Source organism: Cebidichthys violaceus, unplaced genomic scaffold, assembly GCF_023349555.1.
Source record: "Cebidichthys violaceus isolate CVI_PGR_0920_01 unplaced genomic scaffold, fCebVio1.0.p SCAF_23, whole genome shotgun sequence".
Classification (NCBI taxonomy): Eukaryota; Metazoa; Chordata; class Actinopteri; order Perciformes; family Stichaeidae; genus Cebidichthys; species Cebidichthys violaceus.
The window spans coordinates 3,453,501-3,468,652 of NW_027176406.1; the positions used below are offsets into that span (position 1 = coordinate 3,453,501).

The 15,152-nt window shown below is 39.7% G+C and overlaps 1 protein-coding gene across 1 annotated transcript; it reads left to right on the forward strand.

Moving 5' to 3' along the window:
• Positions 1 to 1,678: 1,678 nt before the first annotated feature.
• itgb3a (integrin beta 3a) lies at positions 1,679 to 13,705 on the forward strand. Its single transcript, XM_068718452.1, has 15 exons — positions 1,679 to 1,825; positions 3,421 to 3,506; positions 3,664 to 3,868; positions 4,166 to 4,418; positions 4,559 to 4,721; positions 4,803 to 4,964; positions 5,060 to 5,155; positions 5,266 to 5,355; positions 5,470 to 5,604; positions 5,686 to 6,115; positions 9,430 to 9,652; positions 10,730 to 10,830; positions 11,058 to 11,189; positions 11,557 to 11,723; positions 11,855 to 13,705. Exons 1-15 carry the CDS (start codon positions 1,759 to 1,761, stop codon positions 11,918 to 11,920), a joined length of 2,376 nt encoding a protein of 791 aa, XP_068574553.1. The 5' UTR covers positions 1,679 to 1,758; the 3' UTR covers positions 11,921 to 13,705.
• The last annotated feature ends 1,447 nt before the right edge of the window (positions 13,706 to 15,152 follow it).

Genomic DNA, 15,152 nt, shown 5'->3' on the forward strand with positions numbered 1-15,152 from the left:
ATAAAGATTCAATAAATGGACAAGAGCAGAGATAAGAAGCATTGTCTGCTTCTGCAAGCCCCCACCACACACTTCCCAAAGTTAATTTCTGTAGAGCAATCTTATAGCTTTAATCCCATTTTCTACTGCCATTTCTTTCTTGTTTTAGAAGCTAGCAAATTTCGTCATGCTCCATCATTCAGTGGAATGGGAAGATGGTTTTTGTGGCGGGCTCTTATCAGATTCATTAATTTGGTGAGGAGGACAGTGAGCTTGGCTAGACTGTTTCTAGGGAATGCCTATTACATAGCAATAGCTTGAGGCTAAGTCAGTTCCTTTTGGACCCTAAATTAATTAAGAAAGCACTGCTGATCACAATCACCTTTATGAACTCTAGTACTATATATAACCTTGTTATACATTCTTTTTCCCACCAGGGGTCCATCTACCACAACTACACAACTAAGTGTTGGCTGCTTTAAGTTGTGGTGATTCATTCATTTTGAGCTGTCAATGCACAGTCAGGGTTTCAGGGCAGGTTTCTAATTTGCCCTTAGGCCAGCATTACTCACACATTTTCAGTAGACCCATTCATTTCGTGTCTACTGATGTATGCTTTTCAATCCAGTAGAGGGCAGAGTGATTTGAGAAGCATTGTATATTTAAAAAAGGATGTATATAACTATATATCTTCATTGTGAAATAGTGTTTTAATATTGGGAGTACTACTTCATATTTATTTTATAACATGCAAAGAAACAAATCACCGTGTCTTGACAAACACGTCTGTACATTTTATACAGGTGTCCAAAATGCTGCTTGTCTCCAGTATTTATACCACTGCCAAATTAAATCAAGTTTAATATTCAGTCTACTACGACATGTCCAGTTCCATACTACACACTAAAACTGTGTTATAGTGAGCCACACCCTTAGCCTATGCTAGTTAACAAATAGAAAAGGGTTTGGAATTATTTTATTTGAACATTTGCTGCAGTTTGCTAACATGGTTAAAGTACTCTCCAGAAAATACTGTGAGGATTAATATCATTTGAGTTGTGAGTAGATTCACACCTAAATTAATATACATGAATACCCATTAGTGTTGATGGTGATTTCTGTCCATAATGCATCTCACAATGAAAAAGGAGTTAACAGAAGAGTGAACATTTTTTTTAAAAGATAAAGATAAAGAAAAATAAAATTAATTTATCAATTAATGTGCATAATTGTATTAATTGTGTTGAACAGTATCAATTTGATTGACTTCCCTGATGAAATTTATTTTCTTTTTTTAAAGTTCATAATTTAAATACATAAATGTTTTGAAACTAGTGCCAAAATAGAGGACTGCATGTTTTAAGATTCAGTGATTTTGTTCAAAATAAAAGTTTTTTCGCCACGCCCAATCCCCCATATAATGTGTAACTTTCAAGAGTAGCAGGAAAATCTGTCCAGGTGATCCTTGAAACAAAGTCATATGTTTCTGTTAAACGTCTGTAACGTGAATGTAGAGTACTGTCACTTACTCCACTTGTGGAAAAGTCAAGTAGTCTTTTGGTTATTAAAAAAACATTAAGAAACGAGTGTCAACATGTCGTAATCTGCGCAGTTCCCCGACATATTTACTGGATGGAGAGTTTGGGTGAATGAGGCGACGCTGTATGACCCAACATGCTTTTAAGTCAAGAATGAGGAAAGGCGTTCAAGTTGCGAAGTGAACAAGCCCACGGGGAACACAAACGACTCACGTCAAGTCGGCTCCGTTACTCTCCAGCCATGGGAACGTTTTTAGACCGTCCAGTGATACTGTTTCTATTTTTGTTATCGCCATCAAACGTTTTCGGTAAGTTTTTATCACTTAAACTACTTTTTTTTTTTTTTTAACTTTCGCCTACTTACGCGACCCGTGGGTGTTTCCGCCCGGCTCGTGGGGCATCTTTTAAGGTACCACCTACTGTTCATATTTACAGTAGGCTATATTTTCTGATAATTAGGCCATTCAATACAGCGGAATGTTCTTAAACGGAACACAGAATAATTCAGCGTTAGCCCGCCGTTGGTTGTAATTGCCCTCCTCCGTTGGAGCTTTCGCCACCTTTCCTTATAAGGGAGTGAAAATAGTCGGGATGGGTTTCCCAAAGCGAGGGGACCAGGCTCCCCGGGTCTCCTCAGCAAAGATCAAGTCTAAAATGTCATGATTTCATTCAGAATAGAATAGGGAATATGTGCATTATATATATATTCGTGGGTGCTTTTGGTTTTTATTTTTCCTCAATTAACTCAAAAACTAACTAACTAAAAAAACGTAGCACTATGACAGACTTTTCTATATAGTCTACATCATCAGACTTATTTTGAATAGCTCAATTACTGTAGCTGTGTGGTACCTATTCAGTGGGTATTTAGGATACTTCAGGGGCCCTTGACTATTCCAGTTCATTTTGGAGTTAATATAGCCAAAAACAAATAGAGCCAAATTAAGTATTTTTTTCTTATAGCCTATATTCTGTCAGATCTCAAATTTAACACACACACAGGTAGATACATATTGGTGACTGACTGACTCTATGTTTAACTCCAGTGAGCCACACCCATAGGCCATTCTAGATAACAAATAGAAAAGAATTTGGAATTATCTGTTGACTTGCTTAGAATAAAATGGTTGGTGCAATTTGCTTGCAAGGTCAAATGACTCTCAGAAAACATAATGAGGATTAGCATCATTAATGTCAGGGGAAAACTGCACACATGTTTTGCACAGTAGGCTACTCTTGTGACAGACTGCATGTGATAGTTGTCATATCTGAGTTTGTGGTTGAACAGAGCTGCATGGTACTTCCGATAAAAAATGGTCAACAGTGCTATCTACATATGTCACTTTGCTTCAACAAGTTGTTTTTTTCTCAATGATGGGACGTATTTAAGTTTTGAAGTATTTTTTACATTCCATTTTCTGCTATTTTCTTGCTAACTCAACTACATTTCAGAGGGAATTATTGTACTTTTTACTCCACTACATTCACTTCATACATTTATTTACAAATGACTTTGCAGATTCAGTTCAACAATTGAAAAAAAAAAAATCAACAAATAAATTATGATTTATTATTATGGTTTGAGGTAACTTGGAAAAATTCACATGTTACCCGACGGTATAGCTGATTTAGTAAAAAAGCCCCACCTTTACTAGCTGCAACATTAACGTAATGTACACATAAACAAATATAATCAATAACATTGTGGAGGTGCTATGTGTATAGGTATGTTGGCTATCTGATGTCTTTCATTTAGTCATGTTGTGGTGTATAATATTTTTATGTATCTATGTATTTATGTTAGGCTCAGACTGTATTGCTATACTTTTACTTTAGTAAAAGATCTGAGTACTTCTTCCACCACTGATTTTGTGTTGCATTTCTGTTGGTGTGATTATCAAAGGTTCCAACATCTGCACATCCCAAGGGGTCACCACTTGTCGACAGTGCTTGGCTGTACACCCTAGATGTGCGTGGTGCTCTCAGGAGGTAAAAACACCTGGTTTACATGCACATACACCACAGTGTCTAGTTGCTTCTCCCGTTCATTGCTCGGTGCAGCAAGTTGGAACAGAAACCTAATTTCCCAACAGCATACCTCTTGTTGTCGTCCTCTGGTGTTGTAATGCAATGGTTCTTTATTCAGGAGTATGGGAAGGGGGGATCAGGTGCGTCCCGCTGTGACCTGAAGGAGAATCTGCTGGATGGAGGGTGCAGTCCGGCAGCTGTGGAGTTTCCATCCAGCACCTTGAGTATATACAAGGATGCACCGCTCAGCAACAAGGCTTCAGGCACAGCTGATGATGTCACTCAGATAAAGCCTCAGAAAATCGGTATTGCACTAAGACCAGGTACTTTAACACCCAACCAGACATCACCTATAAGACCAGATGCTAACAAATCACCAGATATACTTATTGGAGACCAGACACCAAGGACCATTATTATTGTTGTGCATGCACTAGCAGCCTGATACACCAAATTTGGTTGCCCGTCTTTAACAGACATATTTCTATATGTTATTATTATTATCTAATATTGAATATGTTTCACTTGAAAGTGAAAAAATGGTTTGGACACACAATTGATCTCATTCAATCTACCATTCACTGCTCAATCTCTGCTGCCCTCCGCTCTTTCGCTCTCAGGAGATTCCAAGCGTTTCACCGTGTCAGTGAAACAGGTGGAGGATTACCCAGTGGACCTCTACTATCTGATGGATCTTTCATTTTCAATGAAGGATGACTTGGCTCGCCTCCGCATCTTGGGCAATGAGCTTGCCGTGACCATGGGCCGCACCACAAGCAACCTACGCATGGGGTTTGGAGCCTTTGTGGACAAAACCACCTCCCCTTACATGTACACCTATCCTCCAGAAGCAGTGGAAAACCCTTGCAATGGGTAGGTGTGGAGGTTATTGTTGGTGTTACGTTTAAGGAGGAAAAGGAGCTGAAGGGGAGATTTTCTAATATTCTGAGAAAGTCTGTCCAGTTCTCCTCCACTGATTTCCTATCCCCCATTCACCTATTCAATGCATACAGAATTCATGAGACATGCCAGGCTCAATTCGGGTTCAAGCATGTGCTGTCACTGACGGAGAGGGTGGCTCGCTTCACTGAGGAGGTGCTGAAACAGCAGGTGTCTAGAAATAGAGATGCTCCAGAGGGTGGTTTTGATGCTGTCATGCAGGCTGTGGTGTGCAAGGTATGAAAATGTAATTGCATACACTCGCTCGCTGATGTGCAAAACACTTGTTATATTTATTTCTGTGTTCATCCTCATTAGGACAGGATTGGCTGGCGTCCAGATGCCTCACACCTTTTGGTATTCACCACTGATGCCGTAACTCACACCGCTCTGGATGGACGTATAGCTGGAATTGTCCAGCCCAATGATGGAAAGTGTCACCTTGATAATGAGAATGTTTACAACAAATCCACTATGCTGGTAAAGGCAGGAATTTTAAGTACGTCACTTTGTTTGTGGAGTTGTTGGACAGAACCTGCCTCCATTGAAGACTATTTGTTTCCTGTGTCTTCCAGGATTATCCCTCCCTGGCACTCATGACAGAGAAAATGTCTGAAAACAACATCAATTTAATTTTTGCCGTGACCAAATATGTGTTGCCACTTTACAAGGTAAACCAACTGCATTAGTTGTGTCACACAGCATTAATTTGTTTTATGTTATTGGTATTAAAAACACAAAAACTGGGTCATCACCTTGCTGTTATGCCTGTCTTCCCCAGGAGTACAGTCATCTCATTCCAGGTACAACTGTGGGAGAACTGAACAATGACTCTGGGAATGTTATTAAGCTCATTGTGGATGCTTATGCTGTAAGGACTTCCCAAAATTATGACAATAAGGGGAAAATGAAAAAATCATGAAATCTGTAAACATGATACTACTATAAATGTAACTGTTTAACTCCATAACTTTGTGTTGATCAGAAAATCCGCTCTAAAGTGGAGTTGGAGCTACTGGGAGTCCCAGAAGAGTTGAATCTCTCCTTCAATGCCACTTGCCTGAATGGAGAGGTCATCCCTGGACTCAAGTCCTGCACTGGCCTCAAGATTGGAGACACGGTACGTATCTGTTGAGATACTGACATGCACATCTGGTATCTACATGCAAAAATTGTCACAGAGACCTTTCCTTCTCTTTAGGTGTCATTCACTGTGGAGGCTCAGTTGCGTAGCTGCCCCAAAGAGAAGAGCCAGACTTTTACCATCAAACCGCGAGGCTTCAAGGATTCCTTGGAGGTCACTGTGGACTTTGCCTGCGGCTGCGATTGTGAGGCAGACGCCAAAGCCGACAGCCCCCTCTGTAGCAACGGCAACGGGACCTACGAGTGTGGTGTGTGTCAGTGTCACCAGGGTCGTCTGGGCCCAAGATGCGAGTGCTCGGTGGAGGACTACAGTCCATCTGATGATGTCAACTGCATCCCGAAGCCAGGGAACCCAATCTGCAGCGGGAGAGGGGACTGTTTGTGCGGACAGTGCTCCTGCCATGCAAATGAGTTTGGTCAGGTTTGGGGCAAGTACTGCGAATGTGACAACTTCAACTGCTTGCGCTTCAAAGGGGCACTGTGCTCCGGTGAGTAGATATACTTTTTCTGTCTTAATCAGTGTTAGTACTCTTTGCAGTTTTACCAACACCAATATATTTGCTTAAAACAAAAACAAAGGAGGAAGCACTTACTGGATCTGAAATTGATGTGACACAAAACACATGATTAAAAACAAGACCAACTTGTGTTGACAGCACACCAATCCTCCCTAGGGTCAGACAATCTCACTCTCCCTCACTACACCTGTACTCAGTACTCACTGTATAAACACACAGAAAACATACATGCAAGTAAATTATCTGAAAAACATAAAAATGTTCTCTTACGTCTTGAAACAAACGTATTGCCCTTCCCTTCCTTTTTCTTACTGGAACACACTCTGGTTGTTTTCAGTCGATCTCAGTCTGTAAACACACCTTGGTCAGTTTACATCATTTTCTGATACTTAGCTTGACAAATCAGAAATCCACAGCCTTTTTCCAAACTAATGTGCAATTATTATTACAGTCTTTGTTTGCTTGTAAAGGACATGTAAATAATTGCATAATTTAGCTGCCAAGCATAAACAGTAATGCTTACAAATGTCCAATCCTCTGACAGGTCTGTAAACTTGTGTGGACTGAGTACTTTTATTCATGTACTCACCACTCACAGCAGTGCCTCATGCTGTGCTATCACTCCCTATTACAAGTCTGCACAGCTCAGTGCACAGTTACTCAATCACAGTGATGCAACTTGAACAGGCTTGGTCATTGGGCAATTTAATGTAACAGTAGTTTGGGCCTGTGATTGTAAAGAGGAAGCTGAGCAATAGCAGAATCGTAAACTGTTTTATAATGCCTCCAAGCCGGCGACAGCCGTGGCTTGAGCCATTGCGTTTTCAGGTTATCTGTCCATCCGTCCATCCATAAATAAAATCTCAAATGACCTCATAGTACATCAGGTTTTAGTTTCAACCTCCTAAACTAAACATACTCTGGGCCCCTTGTGTGTGCACCATGGCCTAAGGAGAATATGACGGCTCATATGTGTGTTGGCAAGCTGAAATATTTCCTGGAATATGACATATTGACATCAACAAGGAGGAGTCTTGCTCAAGGTTGTTTTTCTGAGGAACGGGTATTAAGATATTCAGCGATGACACACAGGGCTTGGGCGCAGACAGTCACCCATCTTGCCCACCCACAGACCTACACACACAAAGCTGGTGTAAGACAGTCCACAGAGCTCAATTTGGGGCCGCAAAGTTGTTGTGCCTCAGTAGAGTCATAGTCATACTGCTGTTGTCTTTAAAGAGCGAGCGTCCCTCAGCCCCAGCTCAATTGGAGCTAATCAAAACTGGGGCACTGAAAAGCTCCATCTCTGTGGTATTCACTGTGGCTGAGTATTTCTTCGTCTGCTGAAGGGCTGTGGGACTGTTGCAGGGCCTGGGCGCAGGAGTCAGCAAGCACAGCCCCAGGGCCCATAAATATGAGGGAAGAGAGAACAGGAAAGTTTGCATTCCTCTGCTGGCAATTTGCCCAACCCCTTTCTCTCCAGTATATGTCTATCTTCACTGCACTTGATTGTGTTCCCTCTCTTCTTCCAACAGTGTAATGTGTTGTTTTACTGTTCTGTCTTTATCCAGTTCTTGTCCCTTCATCGTGGCCCCCATGTTAACCTTCACTAAAGCCCAGGCATGTGATTAATGGGCAGGATTACTGTGCAGTCTCACAGAGAGAGTAGGATGACATGACCCTAAAAACTCCCTTTTATGTGTGTGAATCAACTTTAACTAATAAGAACAACACAGCTATGCACTCTTGTCAAGCTTAAGTGCTCTACACTTCAAAAGATATCCATAGTTACAATGACAATGTAGTTTTGCAATGTTTTTGACAAAAAATATCAGATTTAGTTCAGTTATTCAACAGTTTTGTGCAGTTGTCTTGTTGACAGAGTAAGAGAGATTACTCAACGGTTGCTTTGCTAAGCGTCAAATGTGAGACTGTTAACCATTAACCGGTGACCACGTCTGATCCCATCACAGCTACAAACACAATCTAAAAGAGGAGCCGTAGTTGACAGGGCATAGACTGGGGAATTGTATCCTGGAGTTTACAACGGCGGATGATTTGTTTTGAGCTCTGGAATTAGGGACCCTTGGACCCTTTGTGATATTTCATGACCAGTTACTCTCCCAGTCTGATCCAGCTGGGCTGTGACTCACCCACTTTGCTCTTAGTCATCCACTGCCAAATCCTGTTTGGTTTCCTGCAAAGAACACTGCAGTCTCCTGGGCTCTGCCTTTGTTTCAAAGGTATCTTAATCTCTCTGTAATCCAGGGAGAAAAGCTCATCTCCAGATTCTGTCAGCAAATGGTTGTATCACTGTAACACTGTTCCCCGAATATCTTGGCTTTTGTCCTTTCTTCACTTCAGTAGAGTCAGAGGAAGCACTAGTGTATGTGTGTCTGTGTGTGTGTGTGTGTGTGTGTGTGTGTGTGTGTGTGTGTGTGTGTGTGTGTGTGTTCCTGCCTGTAAGGAGATGGGGACTCATTAGTATGTTCAATCAAAAGAGAACATAACCTGCCTATGTCAGTATTGGGATGATTAGAGAAATGTGTAATGTCCCTTGCTGAGTAATATTACATTTTAGAACAATTAGTTACCAAGTTATTTTGTTGCTTAGCATTGTTTTAAAGAGAAGATGTAGATTATGCAAGACAAACAGAGCTGTACACAAAGCTTACTTATACTCTAATAATAATAATAATAGTAATTAAAAGTAAGTAAATGTTTTCATTACCCACTTGAAATACCTTCAGTTTATGGCTACTGCTGTTGATTGTTTTAAAATTAGTATTTTTTTTAATAAACCAGTTAAACAACCATTAGCAACATTCTTATTTTAGAAAGTAACAAAAATAACACATTAGTAACACATTACAATAGTAATTACGTTGTTGCAGAACCTACAAACACCTCCACAGGTACACTTGCCCAAGCTTGCAACATGTTTTAAAAACTCACAGGTTAATAGGCAACAAAGGAAAACGCACAGACATAATAGACCTATAAAACACACACACACACACACACACACACACACACACACACACACACACACACACACAGACACACACACACACAGTGAATCAGTTTGCAATTGCGTAATTTTTATTTTCGCAGATTTGTTTGCCCTGCCACACCCATGTGATTATGGTCACTAAAAAACATATTTTAATTATTATGCAATAAGAGGTAATATTTGAGTTGAATACAAATTTGCTTTGAATTGAAAGAAATGTATTTTAAAAGGACTATAATAGCATTAACCTTGTCTTTTTTGTATCTTTCAGATCATGGTAAGTGTAGCTGTGGCCTCTGTCAGTGCGACGCTGGCTGGAAAGGAGAAAACTGTAACTGCAGCACACGCATAGACACCTGCATGTCCAGCATTGGCCTGCTGTGCAGCGGCCGGGGTAACTGCCAGTGTGGGGTTTGTCAATGCACTCAGCCCGGGGCCTACGGAGATACCTGTGAGAAATGTCCCACTTGTCCTGATTCCTGCACTATAAAAAAGTAATTATATTCATTAATGTTTTAACAAACAATAGAGATGAGGGAATGGACAAAAACACATTAAAACAGACTGTAACTTTTGAAGTAACTCATTCTTAATTACATAGAGTGAACCTCCTAGATGTTTTAACGTTCATGTATTAGACAGCACAAACATTTTAAAGCCATTTTCTGCCATTTCTGGTTGCCACTAGAAGAAAGGTTGTGGGGTTTATTTCCCTGGGAGCATGAATGTGCTCAGCAGACATGCAATCTACCATGAAGATGAGATATCATAAACATTTTGACCAGTGGGTGGTGCAAGAAGAAATATCATGGAGTGTCCAAAAGAAAGGGTTCATCCCCTGGGGACCAAGAATATGTATAGTAACTCCACTAGATTTCCCTGTTTTTCGTGGTTTACAAGTGAAATGTTTGGCCTTGTAGAGGCACTAAAAGAACTAGAGAGCTGGTCATCAAAACCAATAGGATTTATCAGGGAACCATGAATAGCCACAGATATACATTTATGGAAATACTGGTTTCAAAAAAATACCTTACCTTGATATGACAAGTGTTGGTCAAGGAAATATTTTGATCTGATGGTGGCAAAAGGTCAAGAGGTCTCCAAAAATATTAGAAGTCAGCTTCTAGACCATTAATATGTATACCAAATTTCATAGAAAATAACTGAGATATCCTGCTCTGGACCTGAGGCATTGCCACTAGCAATGGGAAAATCTTCAGCAAAGAATTTGAGACAAACTAAGTTGGCTGGTTGCATTCTGCAGTGCAACATCGTTCCATCATGATATTCCCAAATTCCAGGATGATAACAAACTTCTCCCACATACATTTTTAACAAACTCAGGTGTGGTTTTGTGAGCAGCAGAAAAAGCTCAAACTCCTCTCACAGCCAGACAGTCGGCAGATGTTCCCAGATTTATCTTGATATAGCTTTACTCTTAGACGCTCTTATGCCTTATTGTTTGTCCATCAACCTTAAATCAAATTGAACCATGCACTGCTACTAAAGAGCATCAATAGTATGCACACTGTGCAGTCTATAAAGTTAACCGAATGGGATTCTGCTTGCAGGGAGTGTGTTGAGTGTCAACACTTCAAGAGAGGACAGTACACCAAAGACAAAAGCTGCAATATAATCTGCAAAAATGAAATTGAAGAAGTGGATGAACTAGGTGAGAACTCTTTACTGCATACTGTGATCTTAACCTGTTGTGCTAATGTTTTCCTGCTGCTAATCTCATGAGCAAAGTGCCAGTGAAAGTATTTGAAGTCTTCAAACATGCAAGGTGGTCAAAAAATATGATAGACTAATTAATGTTCTATGTCTTTAAATATCACTTGTTAAACCTTTGTTTAACAATGTATCACCCTGTGTCTTCTTATCATCTTTCTCCTACAGTTTTCCATGATAAAAATAGAAATAAAAATGCGGTGAATTGCTCATACAAAGATGAGGATGACTGCGTGGAGCATTTCCAGTATTACGAAGATGAAAGTGGAAAATCCATTCTGTATGTGGTCAAAGAGCCAGGTACTGTAAGAGTTTGTGTGCATGTATGAGACACATAAACCGTCAAGAGAACTGAGCATTATAATTTAGGTGTATTATTAGGGCAGAAGAGTGTGTTCTTGAATGACGTTTAAGCCTGTGTCTGGCCGGCTACAGAAAAAGGGGAACAGTCTGTGCAGCAATACATCATCAGCTATATAATCACAGCTACACTTTGCCACACTACAGAAATTTAGTGATTATGTATGGAACCATTGTGTTATAGTGTGTTTGATACTGGACTGCAGTCGTTGCTAAACTCCATGAGTGACCTCCCCTGCTAAACAAACATCCTGGAAACCAGGAGGAAATTAACTCTTTTTCTCCCTTCCTGTCTCTCGTCTGTCAGAGTGTCCTCAGGGTGCAGACATTTTGGTGGTGCTCTTGGCTGTGGCCGGAGCCATTTTGCTACTGGGCCTCATTGGACTGCTCATCTGGAAGCTGCTAGTCAGCATCCATGACCGCAGAGACTTCGCCAGGTTTGAGGAGGAGAGATCCAAAGCGAAATGGGATACGGTGAGAATTTTTTTTTTAATTAAAACGCTAACTGCTTCTTATTCAGGGATCAATGGAGTATTGCTAATGCAGTAACAAAAGTATGGTGTAGCACTGAATTGAACAGCATTACCTCTGTTTTCATTTCCCAGGCTAACAATCCCTTATACAAGGGAGCCACCTCTACCTTCACCAATGTTGCGTACCGAGGCAACTAATGACTAAATGCAATGAGAAAAAACTCAGGGGTCAACGACAGAGATGGAATGTAGAAGAGCAATGGATAGGAAGAAGATTCTACACTGTAGCTGAAAACTAGTTAATGCTGTCAATAACATGGTGTAATGATTGCACATACAGTAAAAATAACTAAAACTGTTAATGTAATTCAAGCAGTTGCCTGCTATTAGGCGTTCTGTTTTTACACTATGCGTGTAGCTTTGGTACTGTACATGCTGATAGGAGTTAATTAACAGAAACAACATTTGTAGTGTGGCTCACATTAAAATAGAAATATAAATCAACATGACCTAATAGTAATAAGTCAGTATAGAAAATAGAGTGCAGCTTTTTTTAAGTTCACTTTTCTCTCAATTGAAAAGGGCAATTCCAAACGAACTACAGGAAATGTTATAAGTAAACATAAAATGTGTACTATAGTATTTTGATAAATTATTAAAACACACTTGGAGGGTTTTCATGTACATGACCAATTCCCTTTTTTCTAATAAACAATAAAGCTTGTAGTAATAATTTTGACAACAATGCAGCACTGCGGCGTATCGGTTAACTGTAAAAAGGAGTAAATCCACTTATCTACAGCCTCTTGATCTTTGTGGTGTATATTGTTTTTTAAATGCATGTCAGCAATAGTAAGTTAATAAATGCTTTGACATGTTTGTTTTGTTTTTATCCCTGCACCATTAACTGTTTTTGTGTTTGTTAGGCTTTTTTGTTGTTTGTTGTATATGTTATTTTTCGATGGTGATCAGCACTGTGTTACTCTGAAATGCCATGTAGTTAATTTGTGTATATAAGCTGATTTTATTGCACATCAAATGATATTTGCCATGCTGCTTTGTAATTGTTGATAACAAACAAACCTCCATTTGGGAGAAAAGAGGTGTATTTTGGTTGTACAGCTCTGATCCTCTCTTAGGACATGGCCTGCAAGCTCATTGCATAGATGTCTGTATTTTTTTTTCCACCATTTTTTAAAATGCGGGATGGGGTTTAACTCCAGTTTGTTACACAGAGGAAATGTGTAAAGATTAATTATACCTGACTTCGACAATGTTTGTGTGATGCTCGACATTTAGGTTTCTTTAACAAATGTCAAAGCTACTTTTAGCCTTTATTAGGATCAGATGTACATTACAAAAGTTACTTGAAGTTCATATTTCAGATCCATAGCAAAACGTTGTCAAAAAATTCTGCCTCCCAGTTTCACTCAGACAACAACAACGGCACAAACAACGGTGCCAGTTTGCCTCCTGGGCATTACCGAGGTTCACTTGAGCAAGGCACTCAACCCCCAAACTGCTCTGCGGGCGCTGTATAGTACCTTCCCACTTTTTTCTAATACTAGTATGGGTTAATGCAAAGGCTAAATCATACTGTGTGCTGTGCTGTGTGCACATTTTGCATTTACATTCAATTCAGACACTTTCACTATGACGTTAAAACTAGTGTCAGTGTGCAGAAGCGAACATTTCCTTTGACCACATCCGGTCACAACTTATCTACTTAACTGTATCAAGTCATAGAATATTTCCTGTTGCATTGCCAGAGTCACAAAATTGGTATTTCCCTTGTCTGTTGTTGTGCCCTGCTCTGCTGATAGATACAACTTTGCACTTCCCCTCACATCCCACAACATATCTTTGTCACCCTATCCTGTTCACACCAGCCCGATGAGTTCATTCAATGTGCGCTGAATGCAGTTATGTTTTACACTGTTCATTGGTACTTTAGTTACCCTTGGAAATAAAAGTGTACATTTATCACAATTGTCTATTATTTTCTCTTATAGGTGAAATTAAGTTACAAATAAAACAATATAATGTGTTGCCTCTTAACCGGTTACCTGTACACTAAATATGCACATATTAGTATTTTCTAAACATGTATACTTTGTTTGTCATGGACATGTGGACATTACCATACGTGTAGATTACTGTTCATACTGTAATCTAACTTGTTTGGTCATTGGTATGTAGCATCTCTGCTGTTTTACAGAACATATATTTTCTAAATGATGAGTGTGTCTGGCTGCAGTACCAGGAGGGATTCTTTGCAAATCTAATAGCTCAGTCCAGATGTTGACTACCTCCTGACTCAACACAACAGCTAACTAACCAGCGTTCTAAATGTAGCAAATATAATTTTAGGGTTGCTCTTGCAGTGCATGAAAATGCTATAATTAGATATGTGTGCAGAACATTTTTGAATAGTCTAATTTCCTTTCACTGAAGATAAACATTGAAGTCATTGCCATGAACACTATGCATTTTGGAAGTCATACTCTTTCAAAGTATTTATTAATAAATCTCTACTCCAAAGCTAAGTATATAAAGTTATGGATAAGTAGCTGTTGTAGGCTCTGTACGAAGACTTCCAGAGTACAAGAAAATGGCGTGGGTCCTGTATATTTGTGAAAACTGATATATGTAAGAGGTCAAAATCAGTCCACAAATGTAAAAATGACCAGTTTAAATGTTGATTTTAATGTTTAACATCTCTGCACAAATTACACGTGAGGAACTGCTGTTTGTCAGTTTGTCTGTTAGGACTGGTAAAAACTAATATAGACTCAAATCACAAGTTAATTGTTGACCACTGAAACCTCAGTATAGGAATTCTCCACATTTATGTGGGTCAGACTGACACCAGTGGATCATAGCAACGATATTCCTGGCATATGTCTCCCTCTAGTGTATAAACACTGCACTGATCAAAGGCTGCGGCACACAGAAACACAGAAAAAAGGAGCAAGTATGAAAGTATTGTGCAGATAATTGTATTGTGAAGCAGCCTATAGGACAGTGTTCAGAGCTGGATGATAGCCTCACTGGCTGTGATATATCAGTTGATTCATTGTGATCATCCATCGATAGGCCTATCTCTATATATAGACTGAATATAAGAATGGATAAACGTGTCTCTTTTACGTGCTCCGTATAAAATCGCTAATATGACGATAAAGCCCGTTCTTCAGCAAGTGAGAGGGAACTACAGTTTATTGCCTGTTACTTTTCAGACAAAATGTGCCTCGAGTTGTATGTGTGACCAGTTTTACAAAGTGGGAACATGCTAATAGTACATATTTAGAGCCAAAAAACAACGTAATTACAGAACCACACTCTCCGCCTTCTAAAGATTGCGTTGCAACACCGGTCAATGGTTGCAACTGAGAAAATTTCGACATAATGAGTTGCATTTGTATTATTT

Excerpts from the sequence above, each read along its gene's own strand:
- itgb3a (XM_068718452.1), top strand. The coding sequence starts at position 1,759 with ATGGGAACGTTTTTAGACCGTCCAGTGATACTGTTTCTATTTTTGTTA. Across the intron at positions 1,826-3,420 it reads ATCGCCATCAAACGTTTTCG|GTTCCAACATCTGCACATCC; the intron begins GTAAGTTTTTAT and ends TGATTATCAAAG. Across the intron at positions 4,965-5,059 it reads ACAACAAATCCACTATGCTG|GATTATCCCTCCCTGGCACT; the intron begins GTAAAGGCAGGA and ends TGTGTCTTCCAG.